The sequence below is a fragment of the Lynx rufus genome, unplaced genomic scaffold, assembly GCF_022079265.1.
Source record: "Lynx rufus isolate CCGP_SWC_20201006 ecotype Redwood Valley unplaced genomic scaffold, mLynRuf1.p SCAF_1, whole genome shotgun sequence".
Classification (NCBI taxonomy): domain Eukaryota; kingdom Metazoa; phylum Chordata; class Mammalia; order Carnivora; family Felidae; genus Lynx; species Lynx rufus.
Window position 1 is genome coordinate 51,377,702 of NW_025814823.1, and position 25,346 is coordinate 51,403,047.

A 25,346-nucleotide genomic window follows, 5' to 3' on the forward strand; every position below is an offset into this window, starting at 1 on the left:
CTGGAAACCTCAAGTTGCTATACATTTCACAGATACCAAATTCACTTAAAAGAAACAAACAAACCTGCCCCGTACCACCTATCCTCTACCCACTGGTATAGTGAAATAGGTCTATTCTCTTGGGGCATCCCTCAGTAACAAAAATCCAGTGTAAAACAATGAAAGTTAGCTCTGTAAGTGATGCTTAGTATAGTCATGCATTTTATATAAAAAAATTTAAATGAAATGTTTTTCTTAACATGCTTTATGTATGTATTTGCTTATGCTGGAATTAGCATAATAGCCATACTTTAATAACTATACTTAATAAAAAAATGTGTGATTAAAAAACAAATGTCTTAGCTGCACAATATCTTAGCTCAGAATAGCTTAAATCCTTCAAAAATGTGGAAAGGGATAACATCCTCATGAAATAAAATCAGTCAAGTGAGTTGATAAATAATTAGTAACTGATAAAAAACTCAGAACAAAGCTTCAGAAATGGTTTGATGAGGCAGGTAAGGCTGACAGACTTACTCTGAAGCTGAGGCTGCTGGAAGGAAAGGGGCTGTCCGAACACAAATGGGCTGTGGACTAGGGAAGAGGGAGGTTTTGCAGCTTGATCAAAGATGGAAGGAGCTGGGAGATTGGGCCGAGACTGAATGGAATTCAATATGGCACTCAGTTGGTCACCTGCAGTGGGCAAAACAGTCAAAACTACAACTTGTTATTAATTAACATCCAAAATGGCAAAGAATATGGTGCTTTATGACATTCAGATAAAGTTAAACACTAAATAAAGCTATGCCAACTCAGGAATGAGTGGAAGTTGGTGATCATTATTCTCAAATTAGGGACCAAATGTTGTTATGTTGTTTTAATAATCTTATATAACAGCCCACCTATGAAAACAAATTCATGAAAATTTACACACAACATTGAGCAGCAGTGTGGGGGAATTCAGAGTCTATGAAGAATCTATGATAGAGAGGTTGACTCAATATCATACAAGTGTAAACTGAGATCTAAGCAAATGATGTTTTCTACATAATACCTAATAAATGACTAAATAACTCCACCTCATATGCAGTACTCTTCATGCAGAAAATAAGCAAATAATATGAAAACGTTTTTTTAAGTAAATGTAGAACTGAAGGGAGGCAAAGTATATGTTATTAACTTAGTAATATATTTACATTAGAGTTAATACATTATTATTTTCTTTTTTTAAATTGTTACTGCCAAAGAAATTATACTTCTTAAAGCATGAGCTCCTTTGCTTGGATGGATAATATAACAATCTTTAAGACTTATAAGATAAAAAGGAGTATGAGCTATCTAATTGGAATAGTATCTCAAGTATGAATTCTGACATTCTCCCTTGAAATTACATACACAGGACTTTAACAGAAAAATATTTTTAAAACTATGAAACAATATAATTAGATGGATGATCCTTAGCTTCTTCTTTAGGAGATTATATGTATTAAATATTTTAAATAATACTGAAAAAGAGAAGAAGAAAAAATATATCTAGATTAGTTGATGTAAAAACTGGAACACAGTACCTTTCCAGCCATATTCCCTAAATATAATAAAGTTTCTTAAGTGAAGACTTCAAATGAAACAGCAAGAAAGAATATACTTATATGGAAAGAACTGTATACATAGCTACATATGCCCACTTTTCAAAAATTTATGTTGTAGATTTCAGGAAGGATTTTAGAAATTATGAAGAATTTTATAGAATTAAGAATAGAGAATTTTTATAAAAAAATTTCTTGATCTTGGACAGTATAAACAGTTAAAAAATGGGAATTAGTTTAAAGGTAAGTTCATTAACAAAGGTCAGATATATTTAATTAGATTTAAGTTTCTTAATATTCCTTTGCACCATCTAAGTATTTTAAAAGCCTATTAAAAAATACGAACAATGTAAGCAAAAATTACACTTTTAAAAAGCGGTCCTTCATTATTTCTATTTAATAACAAATGTTATCAGCAATGTTTGTCTCTTAAAAGTTGATTTAAATTCCTACGATATTTAAGTAAATTATATTTTGAAGACTGATTTAAAGTGAGAGCCACCAGTACAATTTAGACACTTTAGAGACTGACAGCATACAATTTGAATTAAACATGGCTCCAGAACAGACTACTAATGAAGTAGAGTAGTAGTAAATAAACACTGAGATTTTAATTTAAGGATTGATAATGGGAGAGAGAAAAGGACATGAAGAAAACACCATCAAGCATTTCCCCTACTTAAGTATGAAGGTCTAGCTCAAGTTAGTTGCAATCTGAGCTACCAGAAATGAGCAAGCAGGCAGTCCCCAAGTCTGCAGGATAGACCAACACAATAGAGTAGGAAAAGCCAAAAGGAAATCTTGTAGCTAGGCTTCTTTCACATAAATACTCTGTGGAAAGCAATAAAGATATCAAACAACATGTGGTTTTATTTTAAACTGAATATCTCCTCTACACTGATGTCATTTTGCATTTTATTGATGATTTCATTATTTCATTTGCTCTGCAAGTCTAATGATGCTGTATTTGTTCCTCGAAATCAAATCCTATGAATTAGTGTAAATGACATTTTACAGTAAAATTATTTCCATGTAGGCTATCTTCTCCCTCCTACCCATCATCCCACTTGTATGCTACTTGCTGACAATATGCTGATTTAGAAGGAGTCAGGATCATATGTATAGAAAAGAAAAGGAATGTGTCTGAATTTTAGATGAAATCCAAGTATAAATTATTCTGAAAGAATTATTGTTTGGATCGTCCATCATGTTGGTCTCTTCTAATACTGCAGACAAAACCAGCTACACACATTTTATTTCTTTGGCTTGGGGTTTTTGTTTTCCTTTTTACAACTTTCTGATTTCATTATACATACCAAACCCGAATATTAGCCTATTTCACATAATTCTAAATTAACTAAGATAACATGGGTAAACATTCAAAACCATGTGTATGTAATAAAGCTGACATGTAATATTACTTAAAACATTTTGATTTTAAATGGATCATTGTGAAATGTTCCTTTTTGCTCATTAACACTACTATTAATAATAAGTGAATGATAAAAACAATAGTTCTTTTACTAGATACAGTGTCATTGAATTTATGATGTGAATTCACAGTGAGTATCTTTAAATAGGAGCAAATAAGCAAAAACTACAAACATAAGCTAAAACTGGCAAAAATGACACTCTAAAAGAACACCTTTGCAAACATTTTGATTGTTAGTTTTCTAGGAACAAACTTTAATAAAGTTTTGTGGGTGAACAGTAATAAAAATGGTTAAAAGAGAAGGTAATAAAAATATTAAAGTTGGGTAGGTAAAAGACTCACTTTCAAACACCTACCTTTATTATTTCCAAGTCCATAATCAAATCCTTGGGCACTGCAACTTGCCCCTTTATTAAAAGCTTGCACTGAGAAAGGGCTTGGAGGAGGAGTCTGAGAATTTTGATCCAGAAGAACTTGTTCTATAATAAAAGACACAGCTATAAAATTAGTTTCTTATATGCTATTCCCCTATTCATAGAATGAAGAGAAAGTTGCCAAGAAATACTTTATGATGGTTAGATTTTAAAACCTCACATTTAGATTTGATAATAAGTCTAACAATTAGGTCATTGATACTGACAAATTATACGACAAATCTTTGTTTTCATTATCAAATACACAGTGAAACTTAGAAACTGGATATGGTCTTATGAAGTCAATTTACTTTCATTGTGGCTGGATACATCATTGAATGCGTACTAGTATTTTTGGACCAGGAGCTCCAATTTGTGACAGATTTATACAAGAGCACTTTATAAAATAAAAATGGGTACCCTATAAACCAGAAATCAAAATATTTTGTGTATTAGCACTCAAATAGAAATGTCTAAATATATGCTCTTTTTTTTCCTATTTGAATGCTAATATACAAAATATTTTTAGTTCTGAATGTAAAAATTGTGGAAAATTTAACTTTTAACTTATTTTTACTTATTATATAAGGACATTTCCTCTAAATGAAAGGATGATAAATCAGGTCACATAGAGCTATTCACACATGCTCAAGTCAATAAATGTATCGTAATTCTTATTTCAAGGAAAAAAGGCAAGTATTTTATCCAGTTTACAACATAAATTAATAAACTAAGGTATCCTTTATTATCAATGAGATGGCCATAAGACCTTGTATGATATAATACTAAAAACACAAATACCATAATTCAATAGTCATATTAATGCCAGCTAAAAAAGGGCAAAATAAAATCTGTCAAATGCAAGGTAAAAGGAGAAAAAGTATCTATTCTATCAAAACAACTTTACAGATAATGAAGTCTTGAGTATATTTTTTAGAAATCAAGATCTCTTCAAAAAGAAAATGGAACTAGAAAATGTGGTGTTTTCTTCCACTTGCATTTTCCTTTCACTTACATTTCTAGACTTTTTTCAAGAAGTCAATCCCCCAGCACTTCTCTTAGGCAATAGTGTTTAGTGTCAGATATTTCAGCAGTGGAATAGGTTTTCTGGAAAATACTCAGGAATACTAATCTGAATGGGAAAGACAGCATCCCTCTCACCCTCTAGACTCAGAATGGTCTCAGCATCAAGTATAAGGTCTGTTTTTAACCAGACCAGTAACTTTGCCTACTAGCTTTATTTGCAAATATCAAAGACCTAGAAATAATTTTTACCAAGAGCAAAGTTTTGTTGTACTTCTACTACCTCATACAAATTACTATAGTGCCAAATCCTCTTACTTCCACATTAAATACAGTTACATACTAATATCGACGAGCAGACTATTTGGATACAACATCAACTAATCGTAGTGATTTTCAGGCACTAACTTCTTAACACTTTTTCCTGATCACCCCAGGTCTTATGTTAAAAACTTAACATCACTTTATATAAGAGCAAAGGACCATTAAGTGTTGATAGAGAGAAATTTAAACTTCTCTTACACTGCTTTTAGGGTTGAATATCTTACTTAGCAGAAATAATATACTAATTTAAGAAGCATTTTAACTAAGAAGAACCGTCTACCTTCTAAGTATATAGAAATAAAACTCTCCATTTAAAACTCAGTCTTCAGTATAGAGGGCATTTTACATTTTAATCATTAACAGCTAACCTTACCATCTGTTAGTTTTATGTTATTATTTGTTCATTTGGATTTCATATGGAACTTATAAATTATTTTCATTTTGTAAACGAGAAAACTGAAGCACAGAGACGTCAGGTTAACTTGGCCAAGGTTACACAACTGAAAAGCTGTGGCGCTGGTATCTGTACCCTAGCAGTCCAGCTCCAGAGTTCACTCTTACACTTAAGCTATATTGACAGTTAAAAAAATAATTAAGCTAGGAAGTTACTTTGATAGTTACCCAAACCATTCTCATATTATTTACCTATGTCTTATATAAAGCTGACCTCACTTTATGTATTTTCATTTATATCAGAATATGCATATATAGTGGAAATGTTTAGGAACTTCTGAGTATGTAATATATATATTAAGTATATTATAAATGGGAAGGTTATTTTGTAAAATGTCTAAGTTTCATCAAATGAAGCCGTTCTCATTCTCACAACATAATGAAGAATAGGTATACCAACCCAGAACATTATTTTACAACCACATCAGCTGTGATTACGAAGTGTGTCTGTAAAGACAAGGGAAGTAGCAGGTTCTCAGATTCTATTCAATGATTACTGACACAGAGTAGTGTGCTGTAATGAGCACAGCATCTCAAATACAAATGCAGTTTCTGGCTCAGGTAATACATCTGCCATACATCTAGCTATATAACCACAGGCAAACGTCATTTCAAATCCATGACCTTTAGTTTCCTTACCTGTAAAGTGAAAATTATAGAACTTATTCAAAGGCTTATTGTGGGGAAAAAAAGGAAAAATGTTTAATATATACTGTTAATACAGTAAAACCTTGGTTTATGAGCATAATTGTTCTGGAAACATGCTTGTAATCCAAAGCAGTCATATATCAAAGCAAATTTCAAGAACCACTGGCTAAGTTGTGATCATGTGACATTCGGCGTTAGGTACTACTTGTATTGCAAGACATCGCTCATTTATCAAGTTAAAATTTAGGATAAATGTTTGCTCGCCTTGCGGAACACTCACAGGACAAGTTATTTGCAACCCAAGGTTTTACTGTAGTCTAAATGTACTCTGTCATTCATGAAGTTTCAAACTTTTAAAAGATCTATTTATACTTATGGCCATATTGCCTCTTGGATGGTAAATACTACGTATTTATTCTCTTTTGGATAAATACCCATGTTCTTTCGTTTATCTGACCTTTTCCTATAAATTTTAGGATTTGGAAGAAAAAAATCTATGCTTCACTTATCCACTTATTTTGATGCCCTAATATTTTTGTGATTCAACTTGTATTTACAAAACTTAATATGCAATTAAGTGCCAAAACTGTTTCAGAACTAGGAATACAAAGATTAAAAACCCTGTGCCTGTCCACAAGTGACTCACAATCTCGATATAAAGAAATAAAAATTAACTTCAGTATGATATCAGTTTTATTCTAGCGGTAAATATAGTTCTTTAGGAACTTAGAATTCTTGACTCTGTAAGGATCAGTTAAAGCTTCACCCAAGTGATGACATGGTCTGAACTTGGAAGAACCATGTTTTTGTCCCAGGAGAATGAAGAGAAGGGGACAATAAAGAAAAGTTTTTATTAACTGAGATTATTGAAAAAGATGAAGTTGAAAGCTGAAACTCTAACAACAAAATAGGAACCCCCCAAAAGATGCTATGCATTTATCCAATTCTCCTATCCTGAGACAAAATTAAATCAAATGAAATTGCCTAGGAGAAGTACTATGATTGACAATTTGAAAAGTGAACTTCCATTTAGTGGTTAAAAAAAAAAGGTAAAACATTCAATCCTGGACTGGCATAGAATAAGGAGTCATACAAATCTACATCAATGGGAAAAAAAAGAAAACATAGTTTGCAAAGATGGATTCATATATTTCACATTTTCTTTTAACTCTCTTCGTACATGTGCTGAGTACCCATTATTTTCACAAACAAATTTTAAGAATTGTAAGAATTTTTAACTTCAGTTTTTCTCTTTACTTAAAAAATAAACACACAAAAAAGTTGTTTACTTCTGCATTTCAAAGGTTAATCAGAATAAATCACAAATTTAAGCCAACTTGCCATCTTCATGTCGAAGGTATTGGTTTCCGCCTCTGTCTCTAGCTAAGGACCATGCCTCTCCTTCATCACTCTCACAGAACTCTACCATGCTGTTCTTATCCAGCTGCACCCACGCACCTTCAGAATTGGTTACCTAGCACATAACAAAAAGCACGATTGATTGGCTTGATTCTTTCAGGGTACTCAGGCTGAAAACCAGCAAAAAGTTTAAGTGTTTGAATAGGGTAATCATTCCAAAAGTTACCATGAAATTAGTTTCTGAAATTAAGACCACAGCCTGAGGTAAGACAGAAATCAATAAAAAGTTCTGTAAAATGCTGCTTATTTATGACTTCAGTAAAAATAATAACTTTTAAGGCACAGGACAACCTCTAAATAACTTTACACATTACCCCAAAACACGTGGCGCTCTCTCTCTTTTTTTTTGTTTTGGCACCTAAAATATCCCAACATAGCAAACTATTATTTAGATTGGTAGTGTCTATAATACAACTTGAAAATGACCCTGACACTGAGAAATAGCATGACACACTACATCTTCAAGCTCATCAGCTGAGGCAAATGCCACCATTAACTAAAAAGTTTTATTTGCTCAGGACTTCAGTGAGACACATAAATGAGAACAAAGAAATGAACTCTTTGTATATGTCACATCTCCATACCAATTCATAGTAAATATTTTAAAGTGCTGTTAACCCATGACATCATAGTACATTTATAATAATGAAAGGATATATGTACATACCAAACATTCATATATACAATACAAATCATTTTGTTAATATAAATACTGTTTTCAGAAGGATAATTATGAGAATAAAATTACTTAAAAAAGAAGCACAGAAAAATGATGTTAGTAGTATTTGCATTACAAGTAAGGATAAAGAACATTAACGTTTAAAAACCTGGGATGGAAATGGCAACCTTTGGAAGGAAGAGATGCTCTGGTATTATATTAAAAAGGAATAATTTAGAAGTCATGAAGCTACAAGAATCCATACCTCTCCCACTGCTTTGACTTTGTTTCCCAGAACTAACATTCCAATTGGGATACCTCTAAGGTTAGGGCAGCTTCTGATGTTGTGACCGGAAGGTCCCGTCTTCACTACCTTGTACATGCCTGGCCCTCCTCGCAAGAACGGCATATCTTGTTCTTGCATTGTTGCTTCCTGTGGGCAGCAGGAGTTTATATCTTTGAAAAAGTCATCAGTATTAGTTTTAGGTTCCTGAAAATTTGAATAGGAAAAAAAAATAAACAAAATACAATCTATTACCACTTTCGACATCCTATTATTAATAGCTTTTACACAAGTCTTTAATACTATCAAATAAGAGAACACATATACAAAAATAACTGAAGTATACACATTAACACGACTAGCAAAGAATCTTTTAATGTTTCAATGCTGAGTAATATTTAAAAGAAGAGAAGAAAATAGAGCAGAAAGAGCGAATGAACCTCTGGCTTTTGCCCACCACAATTTAAGAAATATATAGTACTTGATTTTATTTTTATTTTTTAATGAAATATTAAACAGTAGGAAAAACAAAAATAATATACTCTGTGAACCACAACTGAATAATTTTGAGTCATTATTACTGCATTGCTGTATGTTGGTACAGGTTAAAAAGTCTAAATCTTCATTTCCTTCCACTTTGTAATAATTACTTACAAATAGAGAAAACACGTGTGAAGATTCTAGAAACTTGTCTATAAACAGGATGGCAATGACAAAAAATGTGCATAAAATATAGCTACATCTTAATATTTACTAGGTTAAGGATAAATATAAGAATGCTTATAAGATTTTAACAACTCATACTTCCTTAATGTAATACAAATAAAGATGTCCTGCTAGATCTGCTAGGCCAATACTAAACAATGATATATTAATGCTATTAACAGAAAAAGATGATTATGCTTTTAGAGAGATTAATATCAAAGATGCATTTTTACATAAATACAATGCATTTAGATATAAAAGAATCACTTCTAAAATGAAAGAAAAGGACATGCCCTACATTTTCTATTGAATCTGATTGAAACTGTTCCCTATGTGAATGCAATAAAGATAAATAATAACCTTCTCATATTTGCTCTTTGTGAACGAGTAAAGTTCCACACTGGGGGCTCTTCCATTGTCATTATTACTTCTTTAAAGCAGATTTAAACTGTACTTTTAAATACAGTAGTAAAGACTCTACAAATTATTTTATGTTTAAATACAACAAAAGATGACCCTAATGGGGCACTTATTTAAACAGTGCATTAAAATTAAATTAATATTTAGTAATACCATAAACATGGAATAAAAATGAAAAAAAAACACTAATATACTATTTATGCAAGATAAAATACTACTAAATAGCTCTATCCCTCTAAGTAGTCTCATACTAAAGGGTCTTCCTTTCTATAATAAAAAATTAAAAATGAAATTCTTAAGTTAAAAAAATGTAGATTCTGTGTACCTGTGACTTTAACTCAGTATATGGTCAGGGAAAATTTTTAACCCACTATTAACCTTCACATAATAGTCTATTAATTTCATTGTGGTGATGAATAACTTTTAGGTGTATAAATATGTACTATGGACAATATTTATTTACATTTAATATAATAATACTTGAAAGATGTAGATTTATAATCTAAAATAAACTTAAAATATGCATTGTACACACCCATGCATATATACTCATAAAAACTTACATATGAATAAAGAGTGTGCTCAAAATGAAAATGGAGGGTCAGGTCTAAACTTTAAACTGTGCTACTACACTAACAAGGTTTTCAGTAAACATTTAAAAATATCTAGTTGTGAATAACCAATTTCAGTAAATACATCAGGCTATTTCATAGTTGGAAGAGGCAAGTTAGTCCTATTTACAACCATTTTTTAAAAAATTACATGGTATGATGTCAAAAATAACAAGCAAATATTAGTAGATTTAGTGAAAAATCAATTTTACTGGTATTCACTGATATATTTAGAGCATTTAATTAAGTTATAACAGTATTTCCAAACTTTGGTCATTCAGCAGAACACAAGAGACGAGTCTTGGCAAAAACTAATAATAATTGCAAGTTGTTCAGCGAAAGGCAATATATGAGAACTTTTATTAAAATATTTAATATTTTATTGAATAAACTATGCAAATTAATAACTGTTAAACAAAGTCTATCCATTTTTTTTTATAGTGCAGAGAATGAAAAGAACTGACAGACAAATAAGTCATAGAAGTATGGTTGCCATTCTCAAGGAACCCTAATATACATGCTTTAGCCAATACAGAAATGGAAGACCTGGGGACCAGTGTAAGAAATGGATGAAGTGCACTGTAATTTTTTTTCTCTTTGCATTCCCACCCCATTCTCAGATGAATATCCAAAAGGGCATTGTGAAAAGCTAGGGAAGAAGAGAAGAGCCATGGATATGGGACTTTCCCATCAAAACAAGCAAGCTGAGAAAGCCAGATGTGGATGTAATTATGGGAGAAGCTAGTCATAAATTAAATACAGCAAATTTGAAGTCACATAAAAGTTCAAATTAAACTAATAATACATTCTTTGACAAGAGCAGAGGGAAAAGGATTACCAGGGAAACTCAATTGTAGCACTTTGTGTCGATCTTTTTCGGCAAAAAGTCTTTCATTAACCTTAGGCAAAGGCTTCAAAAGATAGAAGGCAAAATTTGTTATACATGCTGAAATACCTGAATATTGTTTGACTGTTCCTTACAGTTAACTCACCTGGGGAAAAAAAGCTTTGGAAGTCCATGAAAATACGTCCAAGTCCCTGACTCCTTGGCTAGCATTAAAGATACTCTGAGCGACAAAGTTTAAGAAAGAAAAATATCAACAAAGAAAGGGAACAGGATATTATCTACAGAAGATGTGTTCACAGTAACAACATTGTTCTGTACTCTAGCACCAGCACTGTGATATTATTTTACTACAGGGAAACTGAAGCCACCTGAGTAAACCATACAGCAAAGAAAGACTGATAAATAAGTTTTTGTCAAAAGCTCTCCATGGATATAGTGTGTCATGCCATTTACTAAAATTAAGAGCCAGACATTGATTTAAAGCTTAAGACAGTCAATGCAAGCAGGAAACCTTAAAACTCTTTTAAATGACGACGTATCTGTTCCAATACAAGCCAGATTTGTTTTATGACAGAAAACAGTCTGCTGTTTTATAAAGAAAAGGTAAATAATATAGATTGTATAGATAGTGCAACTATTATTATGAATATTAATGGCATGGAGAATCTGTGAACATTTCCACTTTTTGAAATACAAAAAACATCAAGAAGTCAAAAATCTAGGTCATTTTTCAATCTCCCTTTCTTCTCTAAATGAGGAAAAATCATTCAGAAATGTTACTGAAAGCTGTTAGCATATTTGTTAAGAAAAGTACACAGAAAAACATACAACTTGAATCTTTTCTTAAAAGACAGGCCTAGTTTTTGCTATCACCAAGTTTAGGAAATGCATAGAGCCTTTACATCTCTATATTAAAATCTAAAAATATTCTGTTAACCAACTCGCAGCAGCAGTCCTAGAAAAGTCAACATCTTCACAAAATGTCTTAATGAAAATTTAAGTGATATACATTTTACATAAAAATATGCTATTGAATATATTTGATCTGAAATTAAAATCTTCCCAGTGAGTAGCAATTACACAATTTTACTGCTTATGTAAATACTGTGATAAATGGTTATTTTGAACAAAAAAGAGGACACTCAAAATGTTAATAAAAGCTTTCAGCATCCAAAACTTCAACACAAAGAAACAACACAATTCCCAACCAATTATAAGCCATTTTAGATAATGACAATTTAATATTCTTTAACCCTGTATTTTCCTCATGTATTTATGTATGGAAAGATGCAGATACACACCCACATACATACACATATATGCTAATTCAGAGATATAAGACATATAACAGCCAGAAAAAGGAGTCCCTAGTAATGTGCCTAATGAATGCAAAACAAAACCAAAACCAAAAACCAAAGCCCCCTTTCATATTTAAAAATGAATAGCAAATAGGGTCCTTTCTCTTTATGTGAAGTGGAAACATGATGAAAGCTTTTTAAAATGCTATTTTTTTGGGGAAAAAGATGTCTTTACTGGTTCATTCATATATATAAGAATTTTTGAACTATGTGCTCAAAGGTTTTTCTCCTTCACAGAAAACAGTGGTGCAGACCTTTTGACATAAAACAATATTGAGATATTCTTTAGCATTTTCTATTTTTTAGCATAATTTTTTCTATATTAAAAGCAATGTAAAAAGCATTGTGAAAAGCAAGGCAGATGGGGTTAGTGATAAAGAAGCAATATGGTGATTCACAATATTTGAAGCTTGTACCTCTCTTTTATTTCCATGTGCAAACAAGTGTTTTGAGTCTGAGTACATGAATTAACAAGTGATATAACTGCTAACCATTGTGATAAATTGCAAATCAAATCATTTTTGTACATGTTAATTATATGTGGATTCAAATTTGACACTTGTTTGCTTTTCTCAATTTGTAGAGAATTCCAGTAAACACTAGTTTACTACTTTTAAAATACGGTATCCAAATAAAATTACATTTATCAAATACCAAAAATGCACCAGATAGAAAGCTGGAGTTTAAACATAAAATAGACTTGCACGGTTTTCTTTAGAAAATTTAGGCAAGTTTAGTCTAAAGACATGAACATGCATGAAAATAATAGTATCTCCAAAGTCTCTATTTCTAATTATTAAAATACATAAATTAGCTTTCATAGATTAATAGGAGTACCACTATATGCAAACACACACACACACACACACACACACACACACCCCTACAATAATCTAAATCATTTTATACTCAAAGACTGTTTTAAAGGCAAAAAAAGTTCTGTTAGGAAAATTAAAAATTAAAGCATACTAAAATCCTAACTAAATTAATGATCACCAAACTGCGGATAATTTTTCAAGGCACAGAAGATCAAATAAGTGAAAAATATTCATTGTGAAAATACATGACCAAACATGCCAAATGCTCACGCAAAAAAATGCTTAATAATTCTTTCACTGTGCTAGATGAGCACAGAGTTAAGAGTTGCCATTTTTAAAGAGAAAAAGATAAAATGTCTCTGAAAAATTAAACACAGCATACACAAAAACAATTACTGTTATTTTAATTGCCTTAATTTCATTCTGTTAATGGTGCATTAAGTAAATACTTAGTATTTACTAAGGTTAAATAGTAAAAACAGATTATGCATATACATACACCAATCTATTAACATAACAAAACCAAGCAATTCGGGGTATGTTAAAGCTGTGGCTACCAGGCATCATCAGGTAACCCAAGAGAATGAAATGGGACATAAAATGTGAGAAACATTTGCTAATTTTACCAATTACCCCAGGTAATGCTATCAGAAAGATTACCAAAAGATATTTTCCCTTCATCTCTCTTCCGTATGTTCCGGTCCCTAAAATTTGAAGAAATCAACCTACTTTCTGCATGTGAACATCAATCAGCATATGGAGGAAGGAAGTGGTTTGTATAAATGCCTGGAGATGTTTGGACACATGAGCTGTTTCTCCAAGAATTCAGATAATATAGTCATTATAAAGATATCTTAGAATACTTCCATCCAGGTATCATTTACTCTCCTTGATATACACTCTACCACTCAACCTTCACAATGTTGGAAGACCTCATTTCTGACAAAGTATCCAAAGAATTGGGCCTAGAAGTTTTAAATCACTAATATCTCCTATCCTAGAAGTAAACTCGTTTCCCCCCCAAAATGTAAGGTCTATTCCAGGCATATTTTCCCCAATGTATGAAACATTCTATTAGCTTACATTCTGTAGCTTCCAGATCTTTAGAATTTTAATTTAAAAATCAACATTTTATGCCTTCTGTCTTCTCAGACTGACCTACGTCACCTTCAACATGTATCACGGTACTCATCCTCATTCAACCATTAAGGTTATGAATATTCACATTTACTTAATTTGGGAGTTCTACTAAAGTGGTATGATTTTTATAACTATATTTACTTTGTCCTTTTGTGACCATATGTCTCCTTATCTACTACTTTCTACTTGTGATTTTGAGAGAGTAGCTATCTGTTGACACTAGAAAAATAAGATTGACAAAATACATGACATCACAGGTCACAACAAAATTAAATGAGAGAAAAGTAAATGAGAAGAAGCAGCATATAGGTGATAGGAATTATTCTGAACAGTACATCATACCAAATGCCAAGCATTAAAATGTAATATTCAACAAAGTTGAAAGCCTACCGTGCGCAAAATGTAATATTTAACATTTTGGAAGAAAAGAATATGAGTAAGAAGGGATTCTTAATGAGTCCTTAACCTTAAGGAGCTTAACAAGAGAAGTAAAAGGTATACAAATACAAATGGGCTGAAGGGAAGAAAAACAAACTAAACATTATGGGTAAGAAGTAGAGCTCTTCTACTTCGACCTGAGAAAAGAGAGGGAAACCTAATTTCCCCAGTACTTATGTGATTCCTACCCCCAATCTTTTGCTTTGTCAGCCCTTATCAACTAGTTTTCACTTCCCAAACATAGCAGGCCTCCATAACTTTGGACATTTGATTCTTTGTCACTTTTTCCTGACAACCTTTCTTCAAGACTTTTTCCCTCCTCACATATCACCTAGGTGAAGTCATTCTGTAACTTATTACAATGCAACTTAATTATTTGAATGTGGCATGTCTGCCATATTATACAATGAGTACTCCAAGAGCAAGAACTGTACTCCCATCTTATTGATTTCATATCCCTTCCCTCCCCCTCTTCACTCAATGCTTACTTCCCATCTTAGTATTTGGTACATTAATAAGGGCTCAATAGTCCTTAAATGAACAACCAATAAATTAGTAAATACAGCATTACTGGGAAGTACAGAGAAGACAAATGTCAACAGAAATTTTTGAGCTTGGTCAACTAGGAAAATTTAGTAAAAAAGATAGGAAAAAAATAGGAAGGGAAAGCATCCTAGACAAATGAAACAACATAAAGACTCCAAGATGTAAAATTGGACAGTGTGTTCTAAAAAGGGCACAGTGCTCTTCTTCTTCTCCTTCACTTTTTTTAAGAGCACAAAGTTCTAACAGAACACCAGCACCTCACAAAAAAGGGTCTGCATTCTTCATATTTATCCCTGATCTTACCATTGATCAAAAAATATTTTAAAAATACATAGTTATATATAATATGAAAAGTCAATGCTATTTATCTGAACTAGAGCATTACTAAAGTGCTAAAACAGAGTGAAAGTCACATTTGTACTAAGTGAGGGTTACCATCAATTCTTAGCAAAGTAATGAAGTATTGTTAGGCAGGCTAACAGTTAGCTACAGTACCTGTCTGCAATGACAACACGAGTACAGAGCCCGACACAGGGCTCGAACCCACAAACCGCAAGATCATGACCTGAGCCAAAGTCAAACACTTAACTGACTGAGCCACCCAGGCGCCCCTAAAGCTTATTCTAAATAGGGTTACTTATGGTGATTTTTTAAATAGTTCATCAAGTATTTACTCAGTGTTCAAATTTCTAATCCTCACCCCCACCATCCCCAACAGTTTGAGTCAAGATTCAGATAAGGTACACACATTGATGTGAATGCAAAATTATTTTAACTAGAAAAGGTTGAAGAGGTAGATGTAAAGACTGCAGAAGGCAAATTTTTGGTATTTTTGTATCTTTTTAAGTTAGTGGCATCCATCCTTGGTTATTTCTAATATTATTTTTTATCTCTCTGCATTCTCTGTCTCTCTTTACTGAGGACTGTTTTACAATTATTAGCCATAATTATAGTTGATTTATTCATAAATTGACTCAAGGAGAAAGGGAGAGTGGGTGGAAAGTGAATGTGTTTTTTTCCAGTAGTAAATGTAGTAAGAGATGCAAATGAAGAGGTAGAAAGGTACATGAAAGGTACATTTATTTAGCTTATTTGTTCCCTGAGCAGGTGAGATAGAATCCTTATTCCTTCCATCCCCTATCAATGTTTGGCCCTGCGGAGTAACATATTCCTTATGTTAGGGGCCCTCGCGGGTCCCTACAGACAAAACCTTGAAAAATGAGCCTGTTCTCACCAATGCCAGGCTGACTGTGTGAGTCCTCATCTAACACCTGCACTGAAGCAACTTTATACCAGGTCTGTTTGGAGCCCTAGGCCTGTTAGTTTTATCCCCTCTATCATTTTTGGTGACCACATAAAATATAAACCCTCTGTCATCTACCTGTTCTAGTATTTTTATACTAAAACTACTCTATGCTTCTCTAGGAACCAGCATCAAACTATTGCCATTTGTCCCCTGACTTTGTATTGTATCTAAGAGGACCCCTCCCCCAATGGTAAACAAATTCGCTTTCATCTTTAATCTTGCCAGTCACAGTGTTGCCATCATCTGTGTCTTTGGTTTGATGTGGATGATCGCCCAATTGCTGAGACTTTTAGTTCTTAGACTGAGGCAGTTAGAATGACTGTCACTTCCACTGTACTTCAGCTACCTGCTCATGGCCACATTAACGGGCCATATCATTCAGTAAAACGCTCTATGAAATCAAGTTCAAATATTCTACTTTATCACACAAACTGCCTATCCTTCTAGTTCTTTAGGTAGACTGCACTCCTACATTGTTCCAGGATTTTATTCTGCCTCCAAGTCCCTTGGACCTCCACTTGTCCTTTCACGTTTCTAACGGAGGCTGGATTCCATGGTTGGTGATCTCAAGGCCTCTTTCATCAGCATCTGAAATCTTGTCCCTCTTTTTCTGTCACAGCAGCCCAAAATTCCAGCCAGTGCTATAATCTAATTTCTTGGCACTTTCGATTCTAGACACTTAGGGCTATGGGTGAGGAAGGGCATCCAGAATGGATACATCCAGTGGTCTCTCTGGGTCCTTAGGGACCACTAATCCAAAAACAAGTGGTTTCTCTTCAGATCCATCAGTTTCTCTTAAAGGCTATTCCAAACCTTGACTGCATTTCTAAACCCTCTAACTTAACTCATTTGTTTCAATCTCAACTGATGCCTTTCCTCTCTTCTATTTTATAAAAATCATGCTCTTCTTCAAACTCTTCCTTTTCCCCCTCCATCCCTAAAAACTTACCTACTGCCATACATATGCCCTCCCCTCCCTCACAAAACAACTCTCCAAATGAGCCCTTAATTCCATCTTCTCCTCCTTTTTGGTCTTCAAATGTCTTATCTACATCTGTATTTACCCCTTTTTACTGGCATCTTTCTTTTAATTTGTAAGGATTTCAAATCACCACCATCCTTAAAATAAAGGAACTAGAAAACCTCAGCCTTATCAATGATACCAGGCTTTCTGAGTTATTTACATTAAAATAGAACTCATGTCATTCTTCAGCATAAAAAAAGGCTAGAAAATACCACAAGTCATTTCATTTTATGATCTTCACTATTCTGTCTCTAGATTTTTTCAAATAAGTCAGGGACAACCTCTTTCACATTCCAGTGAAAACCTATCAGGAAGTATTTGTATGGTTCACTCATTTAGCTTTCTTTCTCACCTTTGTTACTGCCCTTCTCTCTCTGACCTCAACAATAAATAGTCTCTTGAATGGGATTTAGAAGCATCAAATAACAGAACACCACTGTTCCAAAATGAAACCATGGGATTTAAAACTTCAACACACGGCATTTCTTGCTCCTCCTTTCTACCTTTGTTTAGTGTCTTGCTTCATCTGTGTGAATATCTTTCTCTTCCAAAAGCATCTCCTCAAATGAACAAAGGAATTAAGAAGAAAATTTTGGAGTGGGGGTTGGTAGTAAAGATAATATAATTTAATACAATGCCTTATCAGGGATTGAAAATACACAAAATCTAGACTAATCAAAATTTTAAACATAAACTGTCAATAAAACAACAAAATGGTTATTATGTTATCTCATTTAAAATATAAATTTCATAATCCTGAGGAATATTTGGTTACAATAGTGGTTTCAAGCCATTTAAGGCTACCTTTTCGGCCACAGATGATAAAGAATTATTATTTCTCTTCCATACTAGTCCTTCTTCCAGAGGGTCAAAATTCTTTTCACTCTTTTTTTTTTAAAGATTATATTTTCAAGTGATCTCTACACCCAACATGGAGGTCAAACTCACAAGTGAGATTGAGAATCGCATGCTTTATTGACTAAGCCAGTCAGGCAGCCAAAATCCTTTTCATTTTTAACTGTAGATGCAAATCTGAGGAAAATTAAAGATCTGGTTTATTTATTCAAAAGTTTGTATTTTAATTATGTATTTGTCATTGCTTAGCTTAACCTTAGTAAAACAGTACTCCAACACTCTCTAAATTTTAGCACATATTATTCCTAAAACATACACAGAAATATATCTCTCCTCACTGTACTATTATAAAACATATATAAAATAATATAAAGTACGAGATCAACAAATAGAAATAGAAGTTCAATTATATTTTTCCTCAAAGAATCATCTTCTATAATTGCCCCTTTGGAAAGAGCACATTACTCTGGACTATCAAAGAGGAAAACAAACAATATATTGAATGATTTGATATAATAAGCTACCTTTATATGCTGCTGATTTTTAAGAAATTCAACTGTTTAAAATACTAAGGTTTTTTTTAAATAAAATTTTACCAGCGCTATTTATGAACAGTGTCATAAGGAGTACATACATTTGATAGTGATGAAAAGGAAGAAAAATCATATATTTCTGTTTAATTATAAATAGAGCTATGAGTTTATGGCAATTTTTGGACACTGATGCTAGCTAAGTACTGTACTGCATTTGTCAGAGGTTCAATAAATTCTCTGACATTAGGATTTAGCTTTTAGTTCTAGTTGGAACACTGTAACACCACTAAGAGACTAAAACTCCTTTTCATTTTTACACAATAGTATTATAAGCCAAGAAAGAAAAGAGTCAAACTTAGACAAACACAGGGAACTAACTACAAAATGCCAACATACAACAGAAATGTTATACATCTTTTTGAATGTATAGTAATACTGAGTTCACAACTTTTAGTTTAGAATTCATTGAAAACAGCAGTGTGAATAACAGACAACTACTCTCATTCCCTACATCTTTGAAAGGAATTCCAAAGGCCTAGTTTTAATTTACTACTTCCTGCCTGTGACCATAATAAGTACCAGTGCTTAGCTTTGCCAAACTCCACCTTCATTACACAGAAGCGCTTATGAATTCAAGCACTAACAAAGCAAAAGTTATTTAGTTGTGGTTTACCTCAGAACTGAAAAGCCTTAATTAAAGAAAGCCCTGTAATGAGGACAGAGTGTACCTATTATGCTTTTTAAAACCACCTTTTACTTACGTCAACAGGGACCAGAAGACTCTTGCCAAGGTGTTGATTAAAGGACAGGCACCAGGCTTCAGTGTAACCATTCATGTTAGGAACATACTTCTTTATTGTCTCATCATTCAGTCTCAGCCACACACCATCATCATTATGGATCTACAAGACATAAGCAACAACAAGCCATGCCCACCTGTAAGTCCTAGTAGGCTTGCAAGGGCTACAGGGCTACAAAGCAGGCAAATAATAGTGGACATGAAGATTAAACATCTAGTTTTTGCAGGCGGTAAGTAAAAGAGAAACTTCAAGGAAAAAGCAGCAAAGAATGCCAAGAAATGTGGTAATTCACATGGTGAGACAGTAAAAACAATGTCCCTTATGAGTAAAAGCGCAAAGAAATCACACTTTAAGATAATTTAAAAATAAAATGTTTGTCTCTCTAAACAACATAACTTCTTTTCTCCCCTCAATTTATGATTTAATAATCGTAAGTTTCTTGGTTGTATTACTAGAAAAATATGCTGTCCAAAGTTAAAGCAATACGATGAACACATTTAAAAACAACACTTAAAATATTTAAGAAAAGCTGTACCCATTTTCAGTGACTACTTGTACAGGTTCTACTTGTTAACTGAGCTTCTTTCATGTTAAAAATATAGTTTAGTTACTTTTTTGTTGATAAAGAAAAATAAAATGTTTGAAACTCAACGCATCTGCAAAACAACTTTCCAAATGCTATCCAAACCAATTAAAACATACTAACAGAAAATTTAGTAATATTACTATACAAACAATGCAAAAACTTTCTGTTCAAAATGTATTACCAAGTGTTTCTTTACAAATTACCTCATCAATGAAAGTGATAGTTCCATTGACTTTTACTATGCCTATCTGCTCACTCTGAAGGGAAGGGTGGCTACGGATACGGAGTCCTGCACTGTCCTTGGCCACAAATTTTCGAACCTGGGAAAGGCAAAGACAGACACTTGAGATAGAAAATCATAGAACAGAGATCTTATAAGTACTAAGAAAATTAAACAGGTTTGAAAGTATTATAATTCAGAGAAAGTTTCCAAAATTATTTGTAGTTGCTTTCTCTGTGCAAGTTAACACTGGCTTATTTATAATGAAAGAATTTTAGAAGTATTAAAACGTACATATTTATAATTTCCTTTCTAAACTTTGAAGACATATGATAAAAAAGAGAAAAGAGCCATAGTTTTCCTTTTAGAAAGGTATGATACAAATTCTATTCCTAGTGTTACCTTTTTAATAAGGAGTTTACCCCAATCCCTATATTTACTTTTTTAGATGTTAGGAAATTATTTTTTTCTTTTAACAGTATAGGATACTTTCCTTATAAACTTTATGCACTTAATTTCAGTAAACTTTTTGTTAATCGTATACTGTCAATAACAGAAAGTACACAAGGCCTATAAATTACTATGGCATTATACAAAGAAGCCTAAAGTACAGGTCCTATAATTTAGAAATGATTAGAATTATCACAAAATACTCTTCAAATTTATTTAGGGATATTTAATATTCAAAAACTGAAGTCAACTAAAATATTAGATGTTTGATGACCACCTTGAAGCATCAATGAAGAAAATTAGTAAATCACTCTCTAATCGATTCAGGTTCTAATTTTATTCTATCCTAACCTTATTTGGTTGAGGTTCAGACTTTGGTTTGACCAGCTGAGTTCCTGGTGGTATCATCCCTTTTGGGGGGTCCTTTACTTTAACTTCTAGGCCAGCATCTGTAAGAATAGAAAGATAATTGTAACATTTGTGAATACAAGGGAGAGAGGATCCTTAAACCTAACCTTGTGTACATTCATAAACGATGTTTTTATAATTTTTTAAGCTTATTTATTTATTATTATTGAGAGAGAGAGAGAGAAAGCACAAGCAGGGGAGGCACAGAGAGAAAGGGAGACACAGAATCTGAAGCAGGCTCCAGGTTGTCAGCTGTCAGCACACAGCTCAATGTGGGGCTCGAACCCACAGACCATGAGATCATGACCTGAGTTGAAGCCAGACACTCAACTGACTGAGCCACCCAGGTGCCCCCAGACTATTTTTATTTAAGTTTATTTATTTTGAGACAGAGAGAGAGAAAGAGAGAGAACAGAGGAGGGGCAGAGAGAGAGGGAGAGAATCGCAAGCAGGCTCCATACCATCAACACAGAACCTGATGAGGGGCTTCATCTCAAGAACTGATCTTAAAAACCATGAGATCATAACTGAGGTGAAATCAAGAGTCGGACGCTCAAATGATTGAGCCACCCAGGCGCCCCCAACAGACAATTTCAAACAAATAAAATAAGTATCAAAATACTGTCTTTTTAAGGTGATTGATATTTAAAAGGTAAAAAAAAAAAACAAAAGCTAAGAAACACTCTTAACTATAGAGATCATACTGATGGTTACCGGAGGGGAGGTGGGTAGGAGTATTGGTTAAATATGTGATGGGGACTAAGGAATGCACCTGTTGTGATGAGCACTGGGTGCCGTATGGAAGTGCTCAATCACCATACTGTACACCTGAAACTAGTATTACACTGTATGTTAACTAACTGGAATTCAAATAAAAACTTAAAAAAAATCAACAACACAAAAACAGGTGTTGGTGAGGATGTGGAGAAAGGGAACTGTCTTACACTGTTGGTGGGAGTGCAAACTGGTGCAGCTAGGCTGGATGAAAGTATGGAACTGCTTCAAAAAGTTAAAAATAGAACTATCCTACGATCCAACAATTGTACTACTAGGTATTTACCCAAAGAATAAAAAAAATTCTAATTCACAGGGATACAGGCACCTCAACGTTTACAGCAGCATTATCTACAACAACCAAATTATGGAAATGGGCCAAGTGTCCATCGATTGATAAATGGATAAAGAAGACGTGGTATACAGGTATACATATACATACATACACACACAATGGAGTATTACTCAGCTCTAAAACAGAATGAAATCTTGCCATTTGCAACAGCATGGATGGAGCTAGAGAGTATTACGGAAGTAAAATAAGTCAAAGACAAATACCATATGATTTCACTCTTATGTGAAACAAATGAGCAAAGTGTAAAAAGAGAGAGAGAGGCAGCCCAAGAAACAGATTCTAACTATAGAGAACAAACTGATGTTTCTCAGAGGGGACATGGGTAGGATGGGTTAAACAGGTGATGGGGATTAAGGAGTGCACTTGTGATGAACACCGCATGTTGTCTAGATAAGTTCACCTGAAACTAAATTATACTGTGTTAGTTAATAAAACTTAAAAACTTTAAATAAAACTTAGAAAAAAAAAGGAAATATTTGAAAAGGGGCCTTAACATTCCAAATGAGTCTCTCAGAAGTTCAAGGAAAAGACAAAGGGTTCCTATTCTTTATCTGGAACATATGAAATGATACTGAAAAAAATAAAAAGAAAAGAAGAAACCCTTGTGAGATTAAGTGTTATCTTACAACATCAGATCACTGCACCAGATCACCATATCAAATTACAACATCAGTACCACTTCATCATCTACACCAATCACCATTCTGACCAGCAGGCGGCACAGCACGGTGGTTAATAGCTGGGGTTCTCATGTTATACTGTCTTGGTTGTTCCCATATCTGCCGCTAACTGTCTGACTTTCTGTGCCTGTTTTCATCTATAAAACGAGAATGAGAAGAGCACCTCTCTCACTGAGGTACTGTAAGAATGAAAGAATTTAAAATATGCACACACATAAGGTGTGCATAAAACAGTGCTAGAAATATATTAACTGCTTGATAAATACTAGTTATTAATATCACTGTTACTCTAATGAATTATTATCTATCCTTGCTTATGGTCAAGCAAGTCCCAGTCTACTGAGTTTGGTCACCTTGGGGAGAGAGCTGAGTTTGTAAGGTAGGAAAGAAAATGGGTGATGCTAAGTAAATATGAATCTTTTTCTTCAGTTTCATTTCAAAAAACAAATATAAGTGGATTTTTCTTATCTACTGTGCATCAGCTTTCTTCACCCCACCATTACTGAAGATGAAGACACTCTTGACTCCCTTCACTTTTGAATTCTTGTAATTGGTACCTCTCACATGTCACTACTTATATTCTACTTCATCTGATTTTGTTTGCCCATTCTATCTTGCAATCATCAGTAAGTTGTTAAGCCTCAATAGGAATGGTCTTACCTAGAACAATGTTTTGCTTAGAATCAACTAAAGTTTGCCAAACTAAAAGCTTTATGGATATGTTGAAATAAAGGAGAGTGCAGCAAAGACTGAAGATAAAGGTCTCTGGAACAGTACAGGTGAATTTGATATATCTGATTCCATATAGTTACATTAATATATATTCTACACAGTTATATCAACATAACATATCTCTTTACCTTCACTATAAAAACAAACTACTTAAACCAGAGTTCCCCAAGGGTATTTTGGTGGAATGTTAATCAGTAATTGCTTTTATCTCTACCTTGACTGCCTCTTCCTTATATGCAAAGGGTCTCAGGAAAAGGGTTAAACAAAGTTAGACAAGATTGTTAATTTCAGGGCACTTTAGAATCCCTGTTAATGTGGATTATGTGTGAACTGTATGAATATCTAAGATGAGAGTTTTAGGTTTTCTAAATCTACCTCATTATAGAAGCCCTTTTACTTTTTTTTTTTTTTTAAATTTAATTCTAAGAGAGAGAAAGGGAGAGAGAGTGCATGCGAGCGAGCAAGTAGGGTAAAGAGAGACAGAGACGGAGACAGAATCCCAAGCAGGCCCTACACTACCAGCATGGAGCCTGATGCAGGGCTCAAACTCACAAACTGTGAGGTCATGACCTGAGCTGAAGTCAGAGGCTTAAAAGACTGAACCACCCAGGAGCCCCAGAAGCCCTTTTTCTTGAAAAACATCAGGAAAGAGTATTATAAGGAATTCACATTGATAAACATTTATTAGAGCTTTCTTGTTTTGCTGTTGTCCTATTATATGAATAGTTTAAAAATAAAGAAAAGTAAATGATTAATGCTGAAAGGAAAAGCAATATACTTTTCAAAGTTAGTGGTGGATAAAGAAAATTCATCCATTCAATAAATATTTATTGAGCAGCCACTGTGTGCCAGGCACTGAACTAGATTGGGAGATACAATGATGAATGAGATGGTTTCTGCTCTAAGCCAGGAAAGGAAGACAGACAGAACATGAGGGGGAGATGAGGTATTCACATGGTTATAAATTTAGCATCATAAAGATCATACCTGACCAATCACATTAGAGAATGGAGGGGGGAGTCATGAGAGCTATATTGATACTATAAATTATTAGAAAATTTTGAAATGTTATGAAGGTACTAATTAAGTACTCATCGTAAATGAGGAAATGAAGCCCCAAATAAGTAATGAAAACTGTCCATATCTATGATACAAGTTAAGGAGAAAATTAGAAAGACAATTCTGTCTAGTTGTTTGCAGAAAGTAAGCATAACTTGAAAAAAAAAAAAAAGAATACCTATTTCAATGCCATCAATGGTCACATGAATAGTGTAGAGTCCAATAGCCCCTGGAGTCCAATTTGCACAATAAGTGCCATCGTTATTGACACGGATCAGCATATTCTCACTGGGTCTGAAAAGAAATAAGATGGATATTGGAAAATTTACTTTTGGTTAAACAGATGACAACATCATTAACGTAATTTCTAATGGTATTATTTACGATGAATGTCAATCCTATTGCCCTGCGATAGTATGTTTTCCTACCCTCCAAAATGACTGAATTTCATTTTTTCTTTCTC

At 33.3% G+C, this 25,346-nt stretch overlaps 1 protein-coding gene across 6 annotated transcripts in view; it reads right to left on the bottom strand.

Moving 5' to 3' along the window:
• Positions 1–25,346, bottom strand: part of MYCBP2 (MYC binding protein 2) — a 283,903-nt gene that overhangs the window by 62,652 nt on the left and 195,905 nt on the right. For 2 of the 6 annotated variants that reach the window (XM_047080839.1, XM_047080803.1), the window contains exons 49-57: positions 25,062–25,177; positions 21,227–21,324; positions 20,409–20,525; positions 19,581–19,721; positions 10,947–11,021; positions 8,201–8,425; positions 7,200–7,332; positions 3,354–3,476; positions 517–672 (exon numbers count right to left, since the gene is read on the bottom strand). In XM_047080839.1, the coding sequence (XP_046936795.1) occupies positions 517–672; positions 3,354–3,476; positions 7,200–7,332; positions 8,201–8,425; positions 10,947–11,021; positions 19,581–19,721; positions 20,409–20,525; positions 21,227–21,324; positions 25,062–25,177 (1,184 nt within the window). Of the gene's footprint in view, positions 1–516; positions 697–3,353; positions 3,477–7,199; positions 7,333–8,200; positions 8,426–10,946; positions 11,022–19,580; positions 19,722–20,408; positions 20,526–21,226; positions 21,325–25,061; positions 25,178–25,346 lie in introns of all 6 variants that reach the window. The other 4 variants (XM_047080807.1, XM_047080816.1, XM_047080835.1 and 1 more) reach the window with 4 other exon arrangements.